This window comes from Rhinolophus ferrumequinum, chromosome 18, assembly GCF_004115265.2.
Source record: "Rhinolophus ferrumequinum isolate MPI-CBG mRhiFer1 chromosome 18, mRhiFer1_v1.p, whole genome shotgun sequence".
Classification (NCBI taxonomy): domain Eukaryota; kingdom Metazoa; phylum Chordata; class Mammalia; order Chiroptera; family Rhinolophidae; genus Rhinolophus; species Rhinolophus ferrumequinum.
In genome coordinates, this window is record NC_046301.1 from 43,573,949 (window position 1) to 43,596,599 (window position 22,651).

Consider the following 22,651-nt stretch of genomic DNA (forward strand, 5'->3'; position numbering starts at 1 on the left):
AGAGTTTTTATCATAAATGGATATTAAAGTTTGCCAAGTTGTTTTCTGTATCTATTGAGATGACACAGATTATTGTCCTCCATTCTGTTAATGTGGTATATCACATCCACTGCCTTGCATGCGTTGAGCCATCTTTGAAACCCTGGAATAAATCCCATGTGATCATGGTGTATGCTCCTTTAAATGTATTATTGTTTTCTGTTTACTAATATTTTGGGGGGATTTTTGAATTTATGTTCATCAGAGATATTGGTCTGTAATTTTTGGTCCTCTCACTTCTGGTGGTCTGTGGATCTGAGCCACTGAACTTGCCTTTTGGAACATATATTACCTAGATGAGGAGCTCAGTGTCTGTAAGCGTCTGATTTCTGCATGAAATACAGATGCCAATTCTTAAATGCTGTGACAATTGAAGGGCTGATAACTTTAGCTTGCTCTTGTATCACTTTGTTTTTTAAATACTTTGTAACCACGTTAGTCCTCCTTCCACCATACCTATCTTAGTATTCCAGTCATGTCAGGATAATATCATGGAGGTAGTAATTCTCAGGGGTTTTGGTCTTTTCTATCTCAAAGCTTTATGTGTTGTCTTGTTCCAAGACTGGTGTAGCTGGGACCAAACTAGAATTGCCTGAACATTTAGGCATGTTCCGGGTATTGATCTTCTGGTAGAGTTTGATGGAGGGGTCACGACCTCCATGGCCTTGGTTACACCCCTCTCCTACTTCCTTTTGAGGTCCCACCCTGGCCCCCCTCTTTCCTGACACAGGTTTTTCCTGCCTTTGTTGTGCCCTATGAGCAGGATTCTTTCCTCGTATCTTCAGATAGAGATGTGAATAAATTTTTCTCAATCAGGTTTCAGCTCAGTGGTCTCTTTCTCAGAGCACGTCAGTGTCCATCTAAAGTATTAGCCTTATCAGTATTTATCATATTTATTAATTTAACAGGTAAGCTTCATGAGAGCATAAAGTTGTCTTTTTGGTTTGTTTTATATCCAGTCCAAATAGCACCTGGCACACGATAGGCCCTTAATGTTTCATTAGTGATTGAGTATCTTTTCATGCTTCTCTCCAGTGGAAGGTCCCACTTTTGAAGAGCTTGTTGGAAATTTCAAACACTACAAGGAAGGCCATTAGGTACAAAATACTCATGTATTTATGAATTCATGACCAAATTAAATATGAAACCTTATATAAAAAGAGGTGGTTTTTTTAATCCCCTCCCTATCTTCCCCTTCTCTGGAGCAGCTCTGAGTGACATGAGGAGTACAGGTATGTGGGACTCCCTCCTTCCGTTCCCCCTTGATGCCTTCAGGCTTGCCACACATTGTGGGTCTCCCACCCTGACTCTGGATTTCCAGGTGCAGGTTCAGGGGGAACTGGAATTTCAGCCCCTCCGCCCTCCCTTTCCTTCCCCCAAGGAGAGGGACCCAGCCCTGGCTGGCTCCCCCACGGCCTCCCTAGCTGGTGTCTGGGTTGCACCTGGGCCTGCGGGGCTCCTGCATGGTGCAGACCAGCTCTGACAGAGCAGTTGGGAAGGGGCTTTGGGTTCCTGAGGGGTGAGCTGGCCCTGGTAACTGGGATCGATCTGTGGCCCCTCTCCTGTGGGCTTCCCGCACCTCCTGGGTCACCTTCATTCTCTCTCCCCAATGGCATTTTCTGCATCCTCATCTGTGGGCAGATGGCTCAGCCCTGCAAGCTCATGGACACATATTTCTCCTCGCTTTGGACGTTGGGCCCCTGCTCTCCCTCACATAGAGTTCCTGAGAGGCCCCATGGCTCCCCCTGCCTCCTTCCCCAGAGCAAAGGTGCTGGGACAGAGCTGCTCCCCCCTTTGGGGCTCCCCTTTTGCCCAGCCCATTGCTCCCTAGCCTCCCCTGAAGCCAGAGACTGAGCTCAGTACAGGGAGGCCGACCAGCCAGTAGAGGGCAGCACACATCTGGCTCCTGAGTAGCCACGCATAGGACTTGGGAGGCAGCCACAGCCTTGGAGAAGTCTGGGGCTCAGACAACGAAGGTCACAGCCATTCGACCTTCCACCTCCTGCTCCTTCTCTTGATGAGGACTTAACCTCAACTCTCTAGGTCTTGGCACCACTAAGTTGTTACAGAGGTTTCCTTTGTTTCTGGGTTTGTGCTCTCCCAGACCCAAAACCTGACTCGGTGGTGAAACCCACCCCAGGGCCCTGGAACCTAAAGCATCTTTCTCAGCCAGGTGACTCCCCAGCTCTCAGCCCAGGTGCTCAGGATCTCCACCCTCATCAGAGGGACTCTGTCTTTTAAGTCTAAAAAGGGTACCGGGGTAAAATATGATCCAGATTAGAAAACGGGGAGAGGGTCCAGTGTGGCCCAGCTTTTCCCCACGGGGCTGCAAGCTGCTGTCCTCCTCCCTGTCTCATCCCGCCTCTTCTCTGGACTGAGCTTAGTGCTGCTCCCGCTCAATTCTCTTTTCTCCCAAACCAGCACTAAGTAAGGTCCTGTCCTGTGATCCCTCATTACTGAGATTCCTATTCCCAAGTCAGCAAGCACCCTTTTTCCTGACTCTTGACCCCTGCCCCAATCCTCCCTCGAAAACATTCGCATCCTGGGGGGTCACCTCTAAAGATAAGGATAACCTGATTCTCTTTATGGGCGAAAGCGTCTAATGTCATGTGTGAACCTTGAAGCCACCCCCTCCTCCCCATGCACCAACCCCAAACCTCAATCCCAGCATGCTGAAGGCATGGGACTTACGGTGCCCCTCAGGGGCAGCCAGCAAGCCAAGGCATCCTCAGTCACAGCAGGGGACAGTGTCCTTTCCTGACAGGCACTGGAATCCATGTTACAACCTAAACTTTGGGGGCTTTCAACGTGGGGGCCCCTGTTTTGTTTTATAGAAATGTAAGCCATACACGGTCTTTTTCCATCCTTTGAGGGGATAGAGGCTAGGGTGTTTTTGTTGGTGGTGATTTTGTTGCTCTTGTTTGTGTGTTTGTTTTTTTGCTAATTTTGTCCCACCCCATAAGAAGCTGTGCTAACTAGACGCTGGGGGGAGCCCAGAGGAGCACGGGATTGCTGCGCCCAGATCCCCATCACCCGCTTCCTTCTCTCCCTCCCCCCTTTCAGCTGTTTTCTCTGGTCTCCATCTCAGAGTGGTGAAGGAGGGCGGAGGGAGGAGTTTCTCACTGCACCAAGAGGCACTGCTTCTAGGCTTGGAGCTCTGCACAAACTCCACCACCCTTTACCATGCCCTGGGAGGCATGCCAGCGGAGTGCAAGCCTCCGCATCTGTGGCCTCTGGCAGCTGCACCCAGGATGTGGAAGCCTTGAGCTGGGCGCGGAAGGCTTAATGTCTACCCTGACTTCTCCAGTGAGGATTTGAGTGGGCTCCATATGGAAATGCCCACAACACATTTGCAACCCTCAAGTCCACTGGTGGAAAAACACAGCCAGTAGAGGCAGGAACCTCCCTACGCACTGCCACTCGCTGGGAGGGGGCTGCCTCCACAGACCACAACTCTCTCATCGCTGGAAGAGTTTTCCCTTTGATTCTACGGTTCTCCAACCCAGAGACAAGATGCCAGCACTCTCAGCTCCTTCCTTTTCCCCACCTCCCAGCAGCTGTCCCCTGCCCTGCTTCAGAAGGGGAGACCTCTCAAGGGATCCCGGTTCTGATCCACAAGGCCCAGCGTCTCTCTCGCTGAGAGCTATGTTGGCTGGTGAGAACAGCTCCACCCTTATGGTCCTGGTTACGTGGGTCCCCTTGTCCCTGGAAGGTGGAGAGGGCGATGCAGAGAGCAGAGGGGCAAGGACAGGTGGGCACAATAGCAGCAGGGTCAGACGAGGGTGGCAGCATCTCAGACCACAGCCGAGGAGGAAGAGGGGGAAGACGAGGAGGCGGCGGAAGAGGCCGGCGAGGAGGGGCTGTTCCAGAACAGCCAGCGCCGCTTGGGCTGCCGCTTCAGGTGCAGGTAGTCCTCCTTCTCACGCTCCTTCCGTGCCCGCTGGTAGTGATCTTCCTCCTTCAGGTACCACACAGGTGGCCACCGGTGCTTCTCAAAATAGTCCTGGTTTTCTGGAGCAGAACCCAGTAGGGCTGGATTAGAAGGCAGGCAGCAGGGGCGAGAGGAGCGCAGGGACCTGGAGGGTGTCCAGGGACACCCCCCTACACACACCACAGGGACCTGGAGCGGGCCTCCAGTCCCTGGGGCCAGAAGTGCAAGCCCCAGGGACCACAGAGACCACAGTCTAGCTACGGAGCTCCCTAAGCAAAGTTAAATGGGAAGGCCTCAATGGGGGCTGACTCTGTATTGGGCATAAAATAGGCGGAGGTAAAGAATGATGGAGCAGAAGGTGCGGCATGGCTGAGATGAGAGGTGTCCGGCAGAACCGAGGTCCTGAGGGGAAGGGGTGAGGAGGGCTGCAGAACAAGAGGGTCAGACAAGAGCAGGCTGGGCGGAAGGTTTGGACTGAGTTTGGAAGGCATGGGGAGCCGAGGAAGGTTTGGAACCAGGTGAGTGATGCCATTGGAGGTGTGCTTTAGAAAGAAAGCACTAGAAGAGTGAAAAGGAGAGAATGGGGTGGGAGGACTGGTAGGACAGAGCGACAACCTGGTAGCAGGAAGGTCTCTGCAGAGAGGAGGGTGACTTCAAGGATCCTGAGTGGCAGGAACTCAGGGAGGTCAGCACCCCTCTCCCTGGTGCCCCGATCTGACACATTCATTCAGCAGAGCCACAGGGACTCCGCGACTATCTGGACTTGTGTAGTCCAAGCTGTGACTTGTGCCCATTCCTAGGTTGTGAAACCTGTGTGGCAGGTCATGAGCAGCATTAAAAACAATTGATGTATTTTTCTATATGTGTACTGGGTCACAATATAAAATGTCATTCTTATTGTGGAGTCCTGCCCAAAAAGTCTGAAACATACTAAACTCTAGTCCAACACCTTCTTTGTACCTGTGAGAGACAGAAGGCCAGAGAGGTGGAGGGAGTTGGCAGAGGTCCTAGCTGCCCTGCCCTCCAGGCCAGTGCTTTTCCTGGGCCTCCTCTGCTTGGCTGGACACACCTTTGTAGGCTACTTCCCACCTGCAAGGTCAAGTTAGGCAGCTTCCGGGTACCCTGGGGTCAGGTCAGAGATTTGGACCCATGTTGAGGCCCCTCCAGCATGAAGGGGGGAGCAGCAGGTCCTGCTGGGGATGCTCACCTGGGGACATGGCTTTCATGTCTCGGGGGAACTTGCGGCACACGTTGTTGTAGTTGGTGCAGATGTGGTGGAGACACCAGTCCGCCAACTGGTACGCGCAGTGGAACTGGGAAAACACAGAAGACCCCAGGGTGAGGTCAGCACAGGGAGCTACCGTTGCTGACAGAGCTGAAGCATCAGCGCAGGTGGGCAAAGGCTCTGCAAAAGGCTCTGCCATCACGTTTGACTGGCTCTTGGTGGCACCGTCACCTCGCCCCTGTCCTGTCACAGCATCCATGGAAATCTCTAGTCCTATATGGTAGCTTCCTACTGTGTCCACCCTCCTCGGATCTCACCCCAGAGGATGTCCTCCTCAGGGGCCAACGCTGTCTGCACTAAGGTGCTCAAACGTGGCTTAGAGCTGACTTTCCCAGGTGTGTCTGCAAGCCTCGAATCCGCCATGCTTTAACTTCATAAACTCATCTTTAGCAGCAGACTTTCTGACAAGCTCAGGGCCCGTGTGGGAGATGTTGCTATTATAGTTTGTATGGGAATAAGGAGGTGGGCAGTGAATTTTCGAGGGAAAGTGCTCAAGGTCCCTTAAATGTCCTAAGGCCGGTAGCAACCACGATTCTACACATGAGACGGGGGTTCCCTCCCCTGCCCTATGGTTGCCGAAAGTCTCAGTCCCTTCCCCCCCACAGCCAGCCTCTCTTCTTGGTGTGCCACGAAGTATCCTCCGGCTTGGAGGACGAGCTAGGCTCTGCCCAGTCAGGGAACTGACTCTGACAGTGGGTGTCCGTCCTCTCCACCAGCTCCACCTCGCAGCCTCGCCCCATTCGCTGTCAGTGGGCAGACAGAGCCCAGAACTGAGGCTGTTGGAGCGATCCCGTCGCTGCCATCGTACCTGAGCCAGTTCCAGGAACACAAGGACGTCCCCATCGATGTCCACCATCATCTGAGTTGCTTCCATCAGCCCGGTCACGGTGTACTGCTCTGTGACACACACAGCCGGAAATCAGCTAAAGAACCACGTGAGGGAATGTGCACTCACGCACACCCCCAAACGGGCCCACTGCAGGGCAAAGCGAGATCAAGGCCAAGTCTCAACAGGCCAGGAAAGGCCACAGGCGGTTTAAGTCCATTCCCACCAGTGAAGAAACAGGGATTAGGGCAAGACCTTCCCGGTGGAGCGGTGTGGCAAGTGAAGGGGGATATTAGAATCAGCTAAGAGGACTGGTCAAGCTCCCTATGTTGCACCAAACAGTCTGACCTACGTCAGGGGAAAGCCACCCGTGGCCTCAGCCATTGACGCTGTCGAGAACTACAAGTTAGAACTACAGATAAACCTCATTGTTTGTATTAGTTTCGATTTTATAATAAATTGTGTACCAAACTTGCATTTTAAGTGAAAACATTTAAAGAAGTAAATGCATGCTCTCCATCCTGAATTTTAACTGTAGCAGTATAAAGTCCTGGTATTTAATCTTTAAAAATGTAACTATATTTCCCAGCTCAGTCCACAGGAAAGACCTAGCAACAACAGCCATCACAGTAGCAACAAGCATCCCTAGCGGACAGACTTGAAATACTGTGTCCAACTGTCAGAAACCAGGACTTCACAGGGAAATGGCTGTTTCCAGGTCTGGGACAGGAAGCGAATGAGATAAACCTGGCATATCCTGTCATTCCACATAACCAGCGGCTCAGAGACTCTGGAGCTGAGGTGAAGAGATTTCTACTGGCTAAAGGTTCAGTACAGTATTTGAGCTTCAATAAGGATCCTTGCAGTTATTTGAAAACATTTGAGTATGTTCAAATCTAAGAGTTCATAATAATATTTAAAAATTTAAAAAACGAATTGGTCACCTCGAAGGATGATACGAAACAAATGTATCTTGAAAACTGGTAAATGAAAGAATCAAGCATTCACCTGCCTTTTCTAAATGAACTGTACCTCTGGGTAACCAAATAGTAGGTGTGGGAAGTTTCTCTCTTTTTAGAAGCATTCCAACAGATAAAGAAAGAAGGAATGATTGAATTGGAATATTACCATTTCACAACACCTAATAAATTAGTGGACCCAGGCAACGATACTCAACGGCTGATAACATCACAAGAGAGAAAAATAGACAATCTATGCTTCTTGAAGAATAACAGAAACAACCCTTGAAGTAGTCCTACCAAAAGAAAATTGAATGTGAATCTGATGTAGCCTCTAGATTCAATGACCAGTTTACAGGAAGTTTGGTACACTGTAGAAATACAGTCAGTAAAAAACTCTAGATTTTCTAGAAGCACAGTGGGTTTTTTCCAATAGGAAAATTGCAAGGGGAAAAAAATGTAATGAACAAAATACCTATAGATTAAAAGAAATGTCATAGGTACATAAAAAAAAATAAAGCCACGCTACAGTGTTTAAGGGTGCACACTTGGATGATAAAACTAGGAAGAAGAGTAAGGAAGTGAGGCCATAAAAAAATACCCCTCTAAAGAGGAATAGGCAGAGTGGTGACTCCTGGGAAGGAGGGAAGGTTTGTGATTGGGACGGATAGGCAATAGGCAGAGGGCTCCTGGTGTGGCCGAAGGTTCTAGCTCCTAATATGGGTCATTTTGCTTTACAGTAATTCCTTAAGCTAAAATATCTTTCATGGATTTGTGTTGTATTTTAACAAAAAAGTTTTAAGACTGAATTAATAACTTCAGAGAAAGCATGTCTCACAAAACATAAGGCATCACCTATTATATCATACACGGTATTTTCCACTGATCCTTGACAAGGTACATGTACAACACGTTTTTGTTCATGTTTTCTAGGCTGGACTATTTCATGGGAAAAGTCATTCAATGTTACTTTGTATGAGCCTCTCCGTGCAGCGGTGCTACTTCACATGTTTAATGGCCACCTTGTGAAAATTACCCATGTGTGCTTAATCAGTGGTGCCTATTTGATTTGTCTCTGATTGCCTGCCATGATGAAACAAAATTATAGAAGCATCTATATACGTTTTTTCCTTCCCTTTTGGTCATTTCTTTGGCAATAGTCTTTCTAAAGAATTACTTGGTCTAAGAGTTTGGACAGTTTCATGCGCTTTGGAAAGACCACGCCACTTACGGACAGCGTGGATGACATACTATTACAGCTGTGATCTTCAGAAGCCTCTCTCTTGCTCCCTGCCCTAACACCCTCTGTGTCCCCAATTGTGGCCCTTGGACTCCCTCTGCAGGCTCAGCTCTTAACATTCGGTTCTGTTCAATGATTTCTGCCCTCTTCCTATGACCGAGCCCCATTTTATAACCATGTCTCATCATAAGGTTGATGTTGCCCTCATATCTGAGTCCCAAAGTTGTATACTATCTGCCCAGGGCCCCAGCAGCTCTGACACTGGGTCCTTTCCTGACCTGAATATCAGAGGCCCTGTTCTCTGCCCCACAACCCGCCCGAGAATATAACCCTGATATCAACACCAGGACAGGTCCCAACCCCAGCAACCAACACCAGGCAAATGGCAATTCTCACATCAACAGGAGCTGTCTGCCTGCGTCACGGGCCCCAGACGCCCTTCATCTGGGCGGCACCGTTTCTCTCTCCAGCCCCTTGAACCCCACTGCCTGCCGCTTGGCCTCCCCCCTGCCTCAGCCCCTGCTCTACCCCAAGGGCTTCTGGGTTTGGTTCCTTCTAAAAGCTGAGCTCCATGGAGCTCTCACAATAGTTTCAAGGAATTAGGAGTGGCAGGTCAATATTTGTTGTCTGTTTCTGGGAGAAGAAAGAGAAAGTGAAGGTGGATGATAAGGAGAAGGAAGAGAAAAAGGAGGAAAAGGAGAAAGAAAAAGGAAAGGAGGAAGGATGAGGAGAAGGAGAAGGGCCAAAGGATTGAAATGTGGAATTGCGTTCTGTTCTTTTGACTTGTTAGGCTTGCCTGAGGGAAGCCGAGCTGATAGGAACATCAGGCGCTGTCATCCACTGGAGACCACTTTGTTGGGACAAAACCACCTTTGGAAACAGCCTACAGGTGACCCCATTGGAGCATCTTTCTCACACATACTTCTTCACATCTGTGTCTTCACCCAACCCCCAGCACACATCAACAGGCTTCACTTTATGTCAGTGGGTCCCTTGGTGCTGTCCCACGAGGAGGACACAGGTGAGAGAAGAAGTAACCACTCCTGAGGGGTTCCCTGACCTCTCCCCCTGGAAGGTCTGAGTGCGCGGGTGTGTTACCTGTGAGGGCAACCAGGTGCGGCAGGCAGAGGCGGTTGGCCAGGATGATGAGCTTCATGTCATCCAGGTCAGGGCTGGAGGTGAACATGCCTGTGTACAGGTACTCCAGCACTGCCCGCATGCAGCTCTTACTAGTGTAAGGAAACACCACCTGCAAGGGGAGGAAAAGAGCAGCCCGCGGTGAGGTCTGGCGGTAGGGTAGGGAGTCACTCAGTTCTGAGCGACTCAGAAGGCCCTGGCCTCACAGCCAGTCTTCCCCAGACAGGCAGCCATCCCTGTGCTGCCCTTGTACCTGCTCAGAAGGCCCCCAAAGGCCTGTCTCCCAGAGCTACAACTTTGCTGAGCCCATTTGCTGGCAGCACCAGTAAGCACAGCTCTAACAGCTTTTAAAAGGACCCGGATTCTCACTGGCGTCCTTCCAAAGCCGTTTTGGCCTGGAGGACGCTGGAAAGAGTCTTTCCCATCACCTAAACTTATACCCAGCCCCTCCTGGCCCTACAGTGCAAGTGGGACACAGCATCAGCAAGCAAACACCGATTGGCTTCTCTCTGGCCGCTCTAAGTGGTTGCTTTGGGCCTCCGGGATCTCCTCGGAGCAGAGCTGCTGCAAAAACTGCTTTCTCATCAGAGGCAAGTCTCTCAGGCTGCGTTGGGAACTGGCTAGAGCTTTGAAGCTGTTTCTATGGTACTGAGAAGTGCCCAGGGCTGCTGGCCCCTAGGGCTTCAGAGAGTTCCTCATCTCTCACTTCACATATCCCAATCCCGTTCCGCTTCAAGGAGCAGAGACTGACTCAAATCTCAAGCCTCCCCTCAGCCTTCCTTCCATTGGACTTACTTCCCAGATATCCTAGGAAATTCCTATCCTGTGTCACTGGACATAGTCCTGCATTGTCTTAGTTCAGTTTTGCATTCAGGTACTTGGTGAGCACTTACTAAGGGGCCAGCGCTGGCAGAGGGAGTATTTGCACCAGTGAAGACCTAGTCACTGCACTCAAAAGACCTCATTGACCAAACTGCGGGTGGACACTCAGCGCTTGAAGCAGCTGCACAAAGTAGTACCTTGTTAAGTGCAAAGCTGAGTGCTGGACAGTTAATGCTACAGGAGTTCAGAGCAGATGAAGAACACCAAGGGCCATGGCCTGGGTTACCCTGCGTGCTGGGAGAATGCAAAGGGGAGAAGAGATTTAAGAAATATTGCTAAGGACACACTGATAGGCCCCTTCTAATTCTGCTCCTACTCTCTGTGCCTAAGAAAGTGGCAGTTATCAGTGAGAGAGCAGGTAAGTGAGAATGGCCCTGATTAAAGGGAAAGGGGATTCTCTCAAGTGTTTCTTTTTAGTTTCTGTATTTTGATGCTTTGACATCTGGGGCCTTGCAGACCGTGGAAGGACTGGCCCTCCCAGGGCAAGCCGACTCCTAGAAATAGTAACTGAGTCCCCTTTTTACAAGCTGTGCAAACCAAGCAATCCAGAACCCACACCCCCACCACCTTCTTTATCAGCTGTCACACTCCTGGCCACTGTCCACCTGCCCCCGTCATCTCAGGGCCAGGTACCGGATTACTAGACAGCTCCTGTGCCACACAGCCCATGAAATTATTCAAACCAGCCAATCCTAAAGCTTACCCTGCCTCGCCCTCCTGTTCCTTCCCGTGGAAACCACGATAGAGGCTGTTGCCCACAGTTCTCCATGCTCCCTCTGTCTCCTGACCAACCTGGTGCCTCCCCTTATACCCCCCCACCACTGTGCATGCCCTCTCTTATTAGATCGGAGTATAACAATCTATCTTTTCAATGGCAGTTTTCTCCTGATCTTATAGCTTTGTGATGCCTCAGTAATAAAACCTACATTTTAAAACAATGATAGATTTAGTCTGGGACACGCTGGATTTTTTTCTAGCTGTTTCACATGTGTCAGGAAGAAGCCTCGGTACAATATATAGAGCCAAGGAATCAGAGGTCTTGAGTTCAAGTCCTAGCCTCTCCTTTCTACTTACACAACTTTGCACAAGGCATTAACTTCTCGAGGCCTCACTTTCCTTCTGTATAAAGTGGGAGCATGTGAGAGACAATCTGCGATAAGGTATTGAAAGTGCTTTCTAAATTACAGCATTAAGATGTTACTAGAACTCCCTGTCCTGGTATACTGTAAAATCTTGGCTATGGGACCCATCTCACAAACTTTACTCACTGGTTAGCACATAGTCAACGCCAAAGAAAGCACCATTAAATGACAGATACCTCAGAGGTAAAGGGTATAGGTCTCCCCTCTTCCCCACCATCCCAGCCTTACCTCCCTGGTGGAACTCTCCACAAACGGCCCCCCAAACATGGCAGCCATCCAGTCACAGCTGGAAATCAATAGGGGCTTGTGGGCACTGATGGTGCCATCATCCAGGATGAAGGTCACATCTGTCCAGGAGAAGAGGCATCACATGACGATGTGGTGAAAGAATGCGGGACAACCAACCCCAAGAGTTGACACTGTACCCAGACAACCCACTTCCTTCTGAAGCTGCAAGCTGGAGAGAGCTGTAAGACCATGCTCTAAGGCTCGGGGAACCAGGCTGCAGGAGCAGAGCCACCGTATCTCCAGGACCTTAGCAGCTGAGATGACCAAAATGCTAATCGGACCAACCCGGACTCCTCAGAAGGCTGCTGAGAGAGCAGTCCCCTACCTTCTGGCTGTCAGTTCCTAAGCATGTTCCCTACCTGAGAAGGTGCCCTTTGCCAAGCACTCCTTAACCCGGTTGGTCCGGCGGACGTGGAAGGCCTTGGTGATCTCCTGGTTCATGAAGGCCTCGTTGTTGAGAATATTGGCTACCATCATGCGCAGATCAAAGACCTCGAGCAGCTCAGCAATGTGGGCAATATGCATGAGGTCCCGCTCATTCTCGTCCAGCTCCCCTGTGTACAGGTACTTGAGAACAGCCCGGAAGGGCCCCGGCTGGATGGAGTTGTCCATTTTGACCACCACCATCAGTCTGGATTTGTAGGTCAGTGGATCTTCTGCCATCTCCTCCTGGATGCTCACAAAAGCTCGGCTCCAGGAAGACAGCACGCGACCCCGCCCGGGCAGGTACCCTGTTCCATTGCCCCGCAAGATCCCGTCGCTGGTTGAGGCCCGGAGCCCAGCGGGACCGGAGCCCCCGCCCTCCTCCACGCTCTCACACACGTCAAAGCTGGCGGCCCGAAGCAGGAAGTCCCGGCCGTGGTGGTGATGGTGGTGATGGTGATGGTGATCAGGGTGAGCCCGGTGGTCCTCCGGGCGGGGGACCCCTGTCCCCGAGGGGCCCCCCAGCTCCCCCTCACTCAGGTCCATGAGGAACAGGTCGTAGAACTTGGAGGAGGAGGTGGAGAGGTAGATTTTGTGGGCAAAGATGCGCACCCGCTCCTGCAGCACCAGGATGACATCCGCGCACAGCGGGTCCTCCAGGAGGTGGGCGGGGCACTCCTCACTGCTAGAGGGGGGGTCGGGCACCACGATGATGGGCGGTGGGGGCTTGGGGGGCAGGAAGGGCGCCTGCAGCAGAGGCCGCTGCACGTTGCGGAGGTGGGACTTCCAGAACTGCAGGTGGCGGCGGGAGATGAGTGCCGCGCGGATGGCGTTGTCAAAGACGTCCTTGATGCCGAACTGGGCCACCACACTGGTCTCATAGTAGGGGATGCCCAGCTCCTTGGCCACCTCCCGACCCTTCTCCGGGGGAAGGATCTCATTGGGTTTAATGGGCCTGGTAGGTTCGAGAAGGGAAAGCAAAGTCATGGTGGGGGAGGATGGGGTGGGAGAGGTAGCTCTCCAGAGCCTGCCTGTTCTTCACCAGGCTGGGGGGCTCTCTGCTCAGGCTCTGTATCCCTGGCCCCACTCCTGCCTTGCTCACTTCCACTGATCTCTGCCCTTTCTCCTTCGTCTGACCAAATCCTACCAGCCCTTCAAAGCCTACCTCCGATCCCCTCTTCTGCCAGGGAACTCGCCATGTCTGTCAGGCCCCGGTGAGCTCCCCAGCTCAGAGTCGTGGTAACACTAACTTACCTCTCTGGCAATTAGCATGCAATTTGTTTTTTAGCCTGTTCACATATTCACTTCACCCCCCAGCAAAATGATAAGCCCCTTTCACACAAAGACTGCCTGTCTCCTCCTCTCCTTACGGCGCTTAGCTGAGTATTGCCCAGACTGTGGGTAACAGATGAACGGATGGATGGATGGATGGATGGATGGAATGACGGAATGAGCACTCTTGTTGGCTCCCTGTGTGAGCTTGTTTGAAATGGAGGGAGAGACATAAGGCTCAGTGGATTCCCTCAGGGCTAAGCAGGGAGTCATGGAGACATGCCCCTCACTCTGTCCCCCTCTTTGCCCTTCCCTAGGCACCAGCACCCCTACCTCGCCAAGGGCCGCCTGGCCCTATTGACAGCCTCCAGGTCAGCATAGCGCAGGTCCAGCTGGCAGCCCACCAAGATGACAGGTGCTCGGGGGCAGAAGTGCTTGATCTCTGGGTACCACATGGTCTTGACATGGTGGAGGGAATTGGGGTTGGCAATGGAGAAGCACAGAACCACCACATCGGACCTGGCGTTGGAGAGTGAGGTTAGGGGCAGGGAAAGCTAGCGGTAGGTTATCTGACCCTGGAACAAGGGAGAACATGCTTACCCACCCCGCTTCTACACAGTGGTCCCACAGCTGTCATATCTGTTCACATGATCTCACACAAAACATAGAATAATAGTTCCTCTAATTTATGTACCTCTAATTTAGCATTTTAGAGCTTTCAAAGACCCTGATTTTGACCTCCTGGCTATGTTGTTAGAAATTACCATTTTTACCACCTTGAGGCTAAGAAAAATCGTCTCAGAATGGTTTCCCTAATTACCCCAAAGCCCAGAGCTAGTCATCAGCTGGGCGAGGACTCAAAGCAAGCCTCCTGACTCCAAACCCACTGCTCTCACTGCCCGGCTGCCTCTCCTGCGAGGATCTGCCAGTGCTGTCGGCCCCACTCCCTCCTCTCAGTTTCAATGTCTCCATTCCTTGGGGAAGTAAGGAAAGCCCACTCCTTGGCTCCCGCAGGCAGCAGAGGCTTCCCTACCTCCCATAAGCAAAGCGACGGTCCTTGTGGTGGTCTCCAAAAGTGTCCCAGAGGCGGAGGGAGACGCTGACATCATCTACCACATCCCTCGAGCGTTCCAACACCTGTAGGGGTGGACAGAGCAGGGTGGCGTCCCGGGGCAGCAGTTCTTGGGGTCCCTGAGTGTCAGCTCCGGATGGTGCCAGCTCACCCCTGACGACCCCAGACAGCATAGGAGGTGCAGTGACAGAGACAGCACCTCCCGCTGTGTGCCCTGCACAGCACTTCTATCCAGGTGCTTTCTCTGTACGCTCAATAACAAGGGCAGTCTCCAAGGTGGCCAGGAGGGAAGAGACTCTATTCCCAGCTTTACCTGCAAATTGTCTGGCGTCTCTGACCTTTTGCTATCAGCCAGCAGCTTCTTTCCTTCTCTCAGTTCTCATCTCTCCAAAGGCCTCCCCCCCACTCCCTAGTGCTCCCCATTACTAGGCTGTGATGGTAGAAGATGCTGTGCCCCAGGCACCAGCTCAGCCACGCAAAATACAAATGTAGGAGGAACCTCCCCACCTCCTGCCGGGGTGGGTTCCCCTCAGCCCTCTCTCCAGGGACGCCTTCCTCTTCAGCTGCCCCACCCATCCCCAGGGGACTTCCACGAGCTCAGCACAGGCCAGGGTTGGAGACCCCAACCTGTGGCTTGGGAAGAAGCCCAGATACAAGGTGTAGGCCCCCTGCTGAGTGGCCTTGCAGCCTTACCTCCTGGCACACCCGATACTGGTCGATGGCCCAAACTGTGGGCACGTGAGTGGCGAGCAGCTGGTATTGAGTGAGGGTGGCATTGCAGGCCCGGGCACAGATGAGCCTGGTCTTGCCCACAGCGTTGTCCCCCACCACAACGCACTTGATGGTCTCTACGTTTGGCCTTTCATAATCCATGTCAGAATCCATTAATTGGGACCTGAGGGAGAGGAGAGACGCGGTCAGGATGGCTTCGCATACCAGCTCCTGGAGGGCCAGGGCCAGCAGCTCTCCTTGGCCAGAGCCGCCCCCTCTTCCAGCATTTGAGCGGAGAGGAGAAAGGAGCGGGCAGCTTTCTGAGCAGTCGCTCCACAGGGGCCCGAGAGCCGGGAGCCCATTCAGGCCGTGCGGAGCCTTTCCACTGGAGGGACCACTTGTGTCCCTCTTCTTGCCACCATCCTCCAACTGGGCTTCTGGATGAGGGATGCCTGTGAGAGAACCCCAGGCGGAGCCTGTCCAGGGCCTGTCCCCTCTCTCTCCAAAGGAGAGTCTGCCCGAGAAGCTCACTCATCATCTACTCTCGTCTGGCCAGCAGGGCTGTGGCAGCAGAACAACAAACAGCTGAGAGAAGCAGAGTCGGGGCCAGGTCCCCACCCTTTCCCAGCATGCCTGAGGGCAGGACCACTTTAAAACTTAATGGACTTGTCAGAGCTGGGTGCGGCTCTCCTGGCCTCTACCTTCCACCTCTCTCCTCCCATAGTGGATTTCCAAGCCCCCAGCCTCCTTTATGGAGACGCCCGAGTTTTTCCTCCCAGCTTTTCTGGGCAGAGAGGCTTCTGGATGCACCTGAGCAGCCCCTGGGCCTCTCCTCCCTCCTCTGGGTCTGTCACACGGCCTGTGTGGCTCACTCAGTGGCAGGCCCAGTTTTGAGATGGAGGTAGGGGTAACCACAGGCCTGTAACCATATGCTCCATGGCCAGTGGGCCTTGCCATCCACTACCCAGGCATGCCCTCCAAGCATCCTGCATCCAGCCTCAGGGTGAGTGAGCTACGCCCCTTCTGCACCTAGGGAGGGGGACGCTCGGGCTGGAAGCCCCCAGACATCTGACTTTCTTAGAAGGACGCTTATAAATTGGTTGCACAGGTGACGGGGTTGCTGCGGGGAGGACAGAGTCAGGAACAAGCCTGAAATTCTGGACAAATGCTTGCCTCAGTTTCCTTCTGTGTTGGGCAGAGAGGAAGTGGTTTGTTCACTCTCAGAGAGGGATGGCTCAAATTAACAAACAGGACCTTCTGTAGCCAAAATGTCATGTCAGTGTTTAAAAAGCTATCACCAGGGGAGGGCCCTTGCCTTGAGAAGGCTTTCACTGGTGGCCTCCCTGCTGGCATCCATCCTCTCGGAAGGTAGGGCAAGGTAGGCATTATTAGGAAGCATTATCATTAGGCCTTGGTTTGGCTGGGGTCATTGGCCTGCCCCTGCTCACATGTCCTGTGTGCATGAAGTGTGCTGGGGGCTGGAGCAACCTGGAGGAATCCTTCCTAGACTAAGGAAGGCTGAGCTCAGAGGAGTCCTGGAGGCTGCCCAGGTGCCCTCACTGCTGAGCCATCCAGCCTGAGAGCCAGGCCACCAGCAGCAACAGAGCAGCTCCATTCCTGCCAGGCTGTAACTGGATGCCAGCATGCAGGAATGCGGAGCTGAAATGTCCAAGTAACGATGGCAACTGAGATTTGCGCAAGTGGATGCATCTTAGCAACCTAAGCAAAAAGTGCAGCAAGGACTTCTCAATGAGACAAGCACCTCCTACTTCTTGGAATTTTACAGGAGTGGGACCTCAACAAGGGTCTCCACAGCAGGCCCCTCCCCAGTTTCCAGGGTAACGGGCTACATCATCATTCCTCTCCCTCTTCTAGCCCTCCTCACCCTCCCCAGCAGACAACCTTTATTCTAACCACCATGCTGCCGCCTCCTCCTCACTCTCTCTCCTGAGCTGAGGACTGGGAACCCCATTTTGACAGTTCCTGGTCTCAAGTCAGGCAGCTGGGAGGATGCATTGGCACTGGGAGGAATCACCTGGGTTGTGGTTTCTGTTTTATTGACCGAAGAACAAAACAGATAGAACCCAGAATACAAACATGTACAGTTATAAGAGAAAAGGAAAAGCCCACTAGCTCATAGAACTCCTTTCTCAAATGTAGATTGCATGTAGGTGTGCAGGAAGAAGGGGGATGAGGAGCACAGAGAAGGAACGTCTTGATGGCGGGGAGCATGCCACAAGAGCAGCAGTGCTGCTCCGAGATCAGTGAGTTTATGATTAAAACGCTCGTGCACAAGGGCGTGAGCAAGGGGATGTGGTTCTGTAAGGAGGCGGTGCGGACGCCGTGGTTACCAGCACGCCTCCCAGCAGGTCCTCTACCGACTTTCTGTCCAAACTTTCTGTCAATCCCCTAGAGCCATGGTTTCCCTTTTCAGACCACCATGACCATAAAAAGCCTCACCACTTGTGAGGGAAAGACAGTATACTCTTTACAGATTACGGAACTGAGAGTCAGAAACACTTGAATTCAAATTGCCTTGTGCACCTCTAGGGTTAAGGAGGGGACAGCCACCCAAGTTAGAAGAGCAACACACACTGTGCTGTGAGTTTAGACACCGGAACTGCTGGGTGCTGCTCAGGCTGGACCGCCCCTCCCCATCCTTCCCCCGCTCATCCTTCCACTTCCTCCCTATTTTCACCCCGCCACCCCTGTCCCAAATGCTTGACTGGTAAACTCTGTTGTCATATCTAGGAAAGGGCAAATCACTTCACTTCTCTTGGTGTCAGTCTGCCCTTCTGGAAAATGGGTGTGAGGGCTTTGGAAGAAAGTCTCCTGACTCTTGATGAATTCGTGCCAAGAGAGGCTGGGCTGAAAGGAGGTCCTTGCTTTCTTATGTAATGTGGAATTATATAACGCTAGATTACATATCTATATGTGTAATTATATCACTCTTTAAGACACAGACTGGCCCAATTAAGCCAACAGAACTCTTAGTCTAATCAGGCTGTCTTAAACAAGGATCCTACACTGGAGAGAGTGTGGCAACCCAACAGTAATGGAATGTTTGCTCTAAAATATTGCTACTTTACTGTATCATTGCTGATGTATAACGATACATCCCACTCACTGAGCTTCTCAACTTCCCCTTCTGGAACTCTCTCCTTCAATGACTCTAGATGTTTCTGCACAAGTGCCTCATCCCCATGCTTCTGTGACTCCTGAGGACTCTCCATAAACTATTGCTTCCTTGCCACCCTGCGCTGGGCATCACAACCCCCAATTCATTCTGCTCCCTCAGTGATCCCAGAGTCACCTAGATGCTCCCTCCCCACTGTCCCATGATCCCTGTTCCCTCTCCAAAAACAACCTCTTGCCCACTGCTCTCCCAGTTCTTTGTACTCAGGCCAGACCAAAAGGCAAGGTGTGCTCAGATTAGCTACAACCCTCACCCGGCTCCCAGTCCCACCCCCACACCCCTACACACACTCTTTGCAGAGCCCAGAAAAAGCCCCTTTCCCTCCCACAGCTGATACAAGCTTCTTCATCTGTGGCTGCCCTAGTCTGGTTGTCAAGGAAACGACAGAATCTCCCTCGTAGCCTGGCTTGTTTCCTAGCAACCAATATCCCACATCCCGCATCTTACAAAATGCGAAAGGGAGGAATATCCTGAAAATGAAGGTAAAAATCAAGGAGGATGGATAGGAAGGGAGAATCTGAAAGAGATAAACAGAGAAGGTGGCCTTCGAATTAAAGGAGGCTCCCACCAGAGTCGCTGACATTGTAATATGGAAAATGGAGTGATGAATCCTTCCCCCACAGATCCAATGGATAGCAAGGCCCAAAGGGATCTTGAATGGTCATATTAACAAAAATGCAAGCCTAACAAGAATAAGCCTTCTCAAACACCAACAAACGATGCTAAGGATTTCTCCCAGTAGTTTGCCAGAACTCAGATACACAGACTGCAGTGGAGTTGGGTTGAAAGAAACATCTCTGGAACGAAGAGCAAAGCACCCAAATTCCATGTTTAACGGAAACATTTCCACCACTCTGGACCTTTTTCCTGACACGCTGCTCTACACACACACAATTTTTTTAAATTTAAAAGGGGAAGGCCTCGACAAGCCAAGGTAATAAAGTCATCTTCCTTTCCCTAGAAAAACCCGGAAAAGGTTAGTACCCCGCCCCCTGAGACCCCAGCAGCCGAAGCTATAGCCCAGGGAAGAGCAGGAGCGAGGGGACGTCGGGAGGGGCAGTTAGGAGGGGCGCAGACAGAGCCAGGAGAGCTGCTTGCAACCCAGCCATAATAGAAATTAATCATTTACTTACACCACTACATGTGACGGGGTGAATAGTGTAAGGAACACATCTCTTCCTGCTAAGCACGCTCATTTTAGTGAAATGTCTGGGGTCACTCCGCGCGTGCAAGTTAGGACAATGCCGGCGCCGCCGTGCCGCTGCCGCCGCTGCCGCTGCCGCTGCTGTTGCCGCCGCTGTAGCCGCCGCTATAGGCTCCCGGGCCGGGTGCGTTAGATCAGAAACTCCGACAGAGCAGCCCAGGCCGTACGGCGGGCCGGGAGCGGCCGCGCGCGCGCCACTGCAGCCATCGCCTCTTCCGGATCAGCATCTCCCCGTGCCCCGGGCGCCCAATGTCATGGAGGCGCGCCGGAGCCGGGCTGCGCGCGGCCGCTCCGACCTCAGGCGGCTGGGCCGCGCCGCCGCCGGGGGTCCTCTGCCTGCGCAGGCTGGAGGCGGCGCGCAGGAGCGGAGACGGGGGCGAGGCCGCGGCTGCTACGCCCGGCCCGCTCCGAGGACGCGGCCGCCAAGACGCCTAGTGCAGCAGTCCCCGGGACCGCTCACGACCTCTTTCTTTCATTCACAAAAAAAATGAAAGGAGGAAAAAAAAAAAAAGAAAAGGGAGAAAAAAAGAAGAGGGGGAATCGCACCCTGACGGCTGCCGTGGCAGGCACCGCCCACCGCGGCGCTCCGTTGGTGGAAAGGGGCCGGGGGGGCGGGGAAGGGGCGGGGAAAGAAGGGGATTGGGCGCCCCTGCGGTCCCGCTCCCTGCCCCGCCCCGTGGGGCGCTCGCCCCCTCCCTTCCTTCCCTCCCTTCCTCCCCCTCCCGGAGAGGCGCGGCGGGTACGTGGGGTCTCGGCTCCCCACCTGTGCGGGGTCGCGTCCCTCTACCTGGTGAAGGGCAAAACCTCGCTGGACTCCCACGGGGTTTGCCCCTTCCCTCCGAGAAGCAGAGAAAGAATTCCGAGAGGCACTCTAGTCAGCCCTAGAAGGGATGCGAGTTAGGGGACGGGAACTGGACGTTTTTTCCTTGTCCCTTAAACCCGAGCCTCCACTGTTGCCCACGGGGAGAGGGAGGCAGCGTTTCTATACACGCCCTCTGCCGGCGTGGGAGGTTTCCTGACGCGAGGGCCTTCCTCTCTCCATCAGCACCCCTGCAGCGGCAGTCTATGCTTCCCACTGCCATGGCCCTTCGTGAATTTTAGGGTGGGAACCTGTACCACCTGCATCTGGTTCCCATCTAAACCTTCTCTCCCTCCCTCTTCTCCAGCAGTCTCCACCTCCATCCCACCCCATCCTATTGCCACCTGGATGGAGTTCACCAGTATCGTTTGGCCTCTGAAAGAAATACCATGAAGACTCTAGCCCTGGAGATACCTCTGGGTCTCTGTCTCAATTTACTCCTCTGTAAAATAGAGAAGTCGTACGAAATGACATCTGTAATATGAGTGGCTAGTTTGGTTATGATGATGTTGACTGCTAGTAACTACCGTAGTCAGTCTGGTTTCATCCGTCTTGCCGATTACTTCTGGACAATTTTTAAAGCCCAGACTGAAATGCCTTTCACTTAAACCCCTTGGTCACACCTCCAGCTCGTGCTCTAAGAATGCAAATCCACTCTAATACCGGTTTATGCAAAATATGATTAGGAAGAGAAATCTTTTGCCAAAAAAGCCAAATAAAAAAATGAACTTTACATAGTCTGAAGCATGCGCCCCACCTATGAGGGCATATGATTGGAAGTTGCCCATCAGGGTGTTCATGGTAAACATACTTTCAGGCCTGGTTCACATTCTGTAAGTGTCTGAATGGTGGAGGATGCTTCCCCCACCTCCTTCTCAATCTAGAGAAGAGCTGGAGAAGAGGTTGGGGATGAATAAGGGTGCTGCTTCCCCTTCTAGCTAGGACTCCCTCTCTATAAAACAGAAAATACTGGTTTGAATACATACTTAGGAAATAAGTTAAACCACGTGCAGATGGGTTCTCCCCACATGTTTGGCATTGAAGAGTCTCGCTACATCCTCTGTGTGCCAGAAATCACTGCAGGTGCCACCGGGGCAGGGGTCCAGAGCCTCTTCCACGTACACCTGTTCCTCCCACCCAGCTCCAGAGTGCCAGCTTATTGGCTTCCCTTTTCACACATCCAGGCAGCAGGCACAGCCCCAGTACAGCAGAGAGCAGGAAAACAGAAGGCCCTCTACCCAAACAAAGCCATGGGGCTACTGGGCCTGCAGCTATGGAGCCAAGGCCCTTTCTGTCTTTTAGAAAAGAGACAGCTCCGCCTGGGAACCTCACTGCTCAACCAGGCTGGACTGTGGGTCATCAACGGTGTAAGGTTGGCCAAATAAAGTTGTACCTCCTGCTCACGTTCTGGAAACTGTCTCAGGCAGAGCTAGATGTTCTGCTGGGGGTGGGAGGGATGGGGGAAGGGGAATCACCTTATGGGCAGCCCTGCTTTCTGCCCACAATCCCCTTTCAGCTTTTCTTCAAACCAAAGTCCTTCCCGACTATCTCACCTCTCAGGCGTTCCCAGTTACAGGCCCACTCAGCCTCTCCTGTTGTCAGAGTTCCTCAAAGTCCCCTCCTCCTCTAAAACCAAATTTCTACCCCCCACGTTACTTGGTCCATTATCACTGTTGAACAATCCCACCCACCTTGGTCTGGGGGCCTCCACAGATCTGTCCCTCAGGCCAGCCTACCAGGACCTCCCGTGGTTTCTTCTCCCGGCTCAATGACCAGGACCTCCAGGCACCAGCTCCCAGCTTTTCCCCCACACCAGGGCAGTCAAAGACTCTTGATGTGAGAGGCAGATCACCCCTAAGCTTCAGCTCTCAGCCTCTGCCTCAGTTGTGGCTGAGGCCAGGCCTTCTCTTCACCCAGTCCTGGCCTCCAAATCACCTCTCCCAGTTACTCAGGACAGCCACAGAATCTTGACTCCTGGGCCAAAGATCTGGCTACCACATTTGCTTCATCTTTGCCCAGCCTTCCAATGCCAGAATCCTGGAAAACAGGGTCATTCCCGTAGGCTGGGTCCCTTGCCAGTAACCAAAGAGTTGTCAGCACCCACTCTGAGCTTTGTCCCTGTCCCCAGGTCTCAGCCTTCAGCAATGTCTCATAGCACAAGCAGCTCCCTCACTCTCCCTGCCCT

The 22,651-nt window shown here is 52.5% G+C and overlaps 1 protein-coding gene across 1 annotated transcript; it reads right to left on the bottom strand.

Moving 5' to 3' along the window:
• Positions 1-973: 973 nt before the first annotated feature.
• RHOBTB2 (Rho related BTB domain containing 2) lies at positions 974-19,673 on the bottom strand. The gene is made up of 10 exons (XM_033134702.1): positions 19,537-19,673; positions 15,190-15,391; positions 14,458-14,561; positions 13,758-13,943; positions 12,089-13,107; positions 11,670-11,788; positions 9,379-9,529; positions 6,064-6,152; positions 5,178-5,283; positions 974-4,050 (listed from the first exon to the last, which is right to left on the bottom strand). The coding sequence occupies exons 2-10, from the start codon at positions 15,379-15,381 to the stop codon at positions 3,833-3,835; spliced, it is 2,184 nt and encodes a 727-aa protein (XP_032990593.1). The 5' UTR covers positions 15,382-15,391; positions 19,537-19,673; the 3' UTR covers positions 974-3,832.
• Between the last annotated feature and the right edge of the window lie 2,978 nt (positions 19,674-22,651).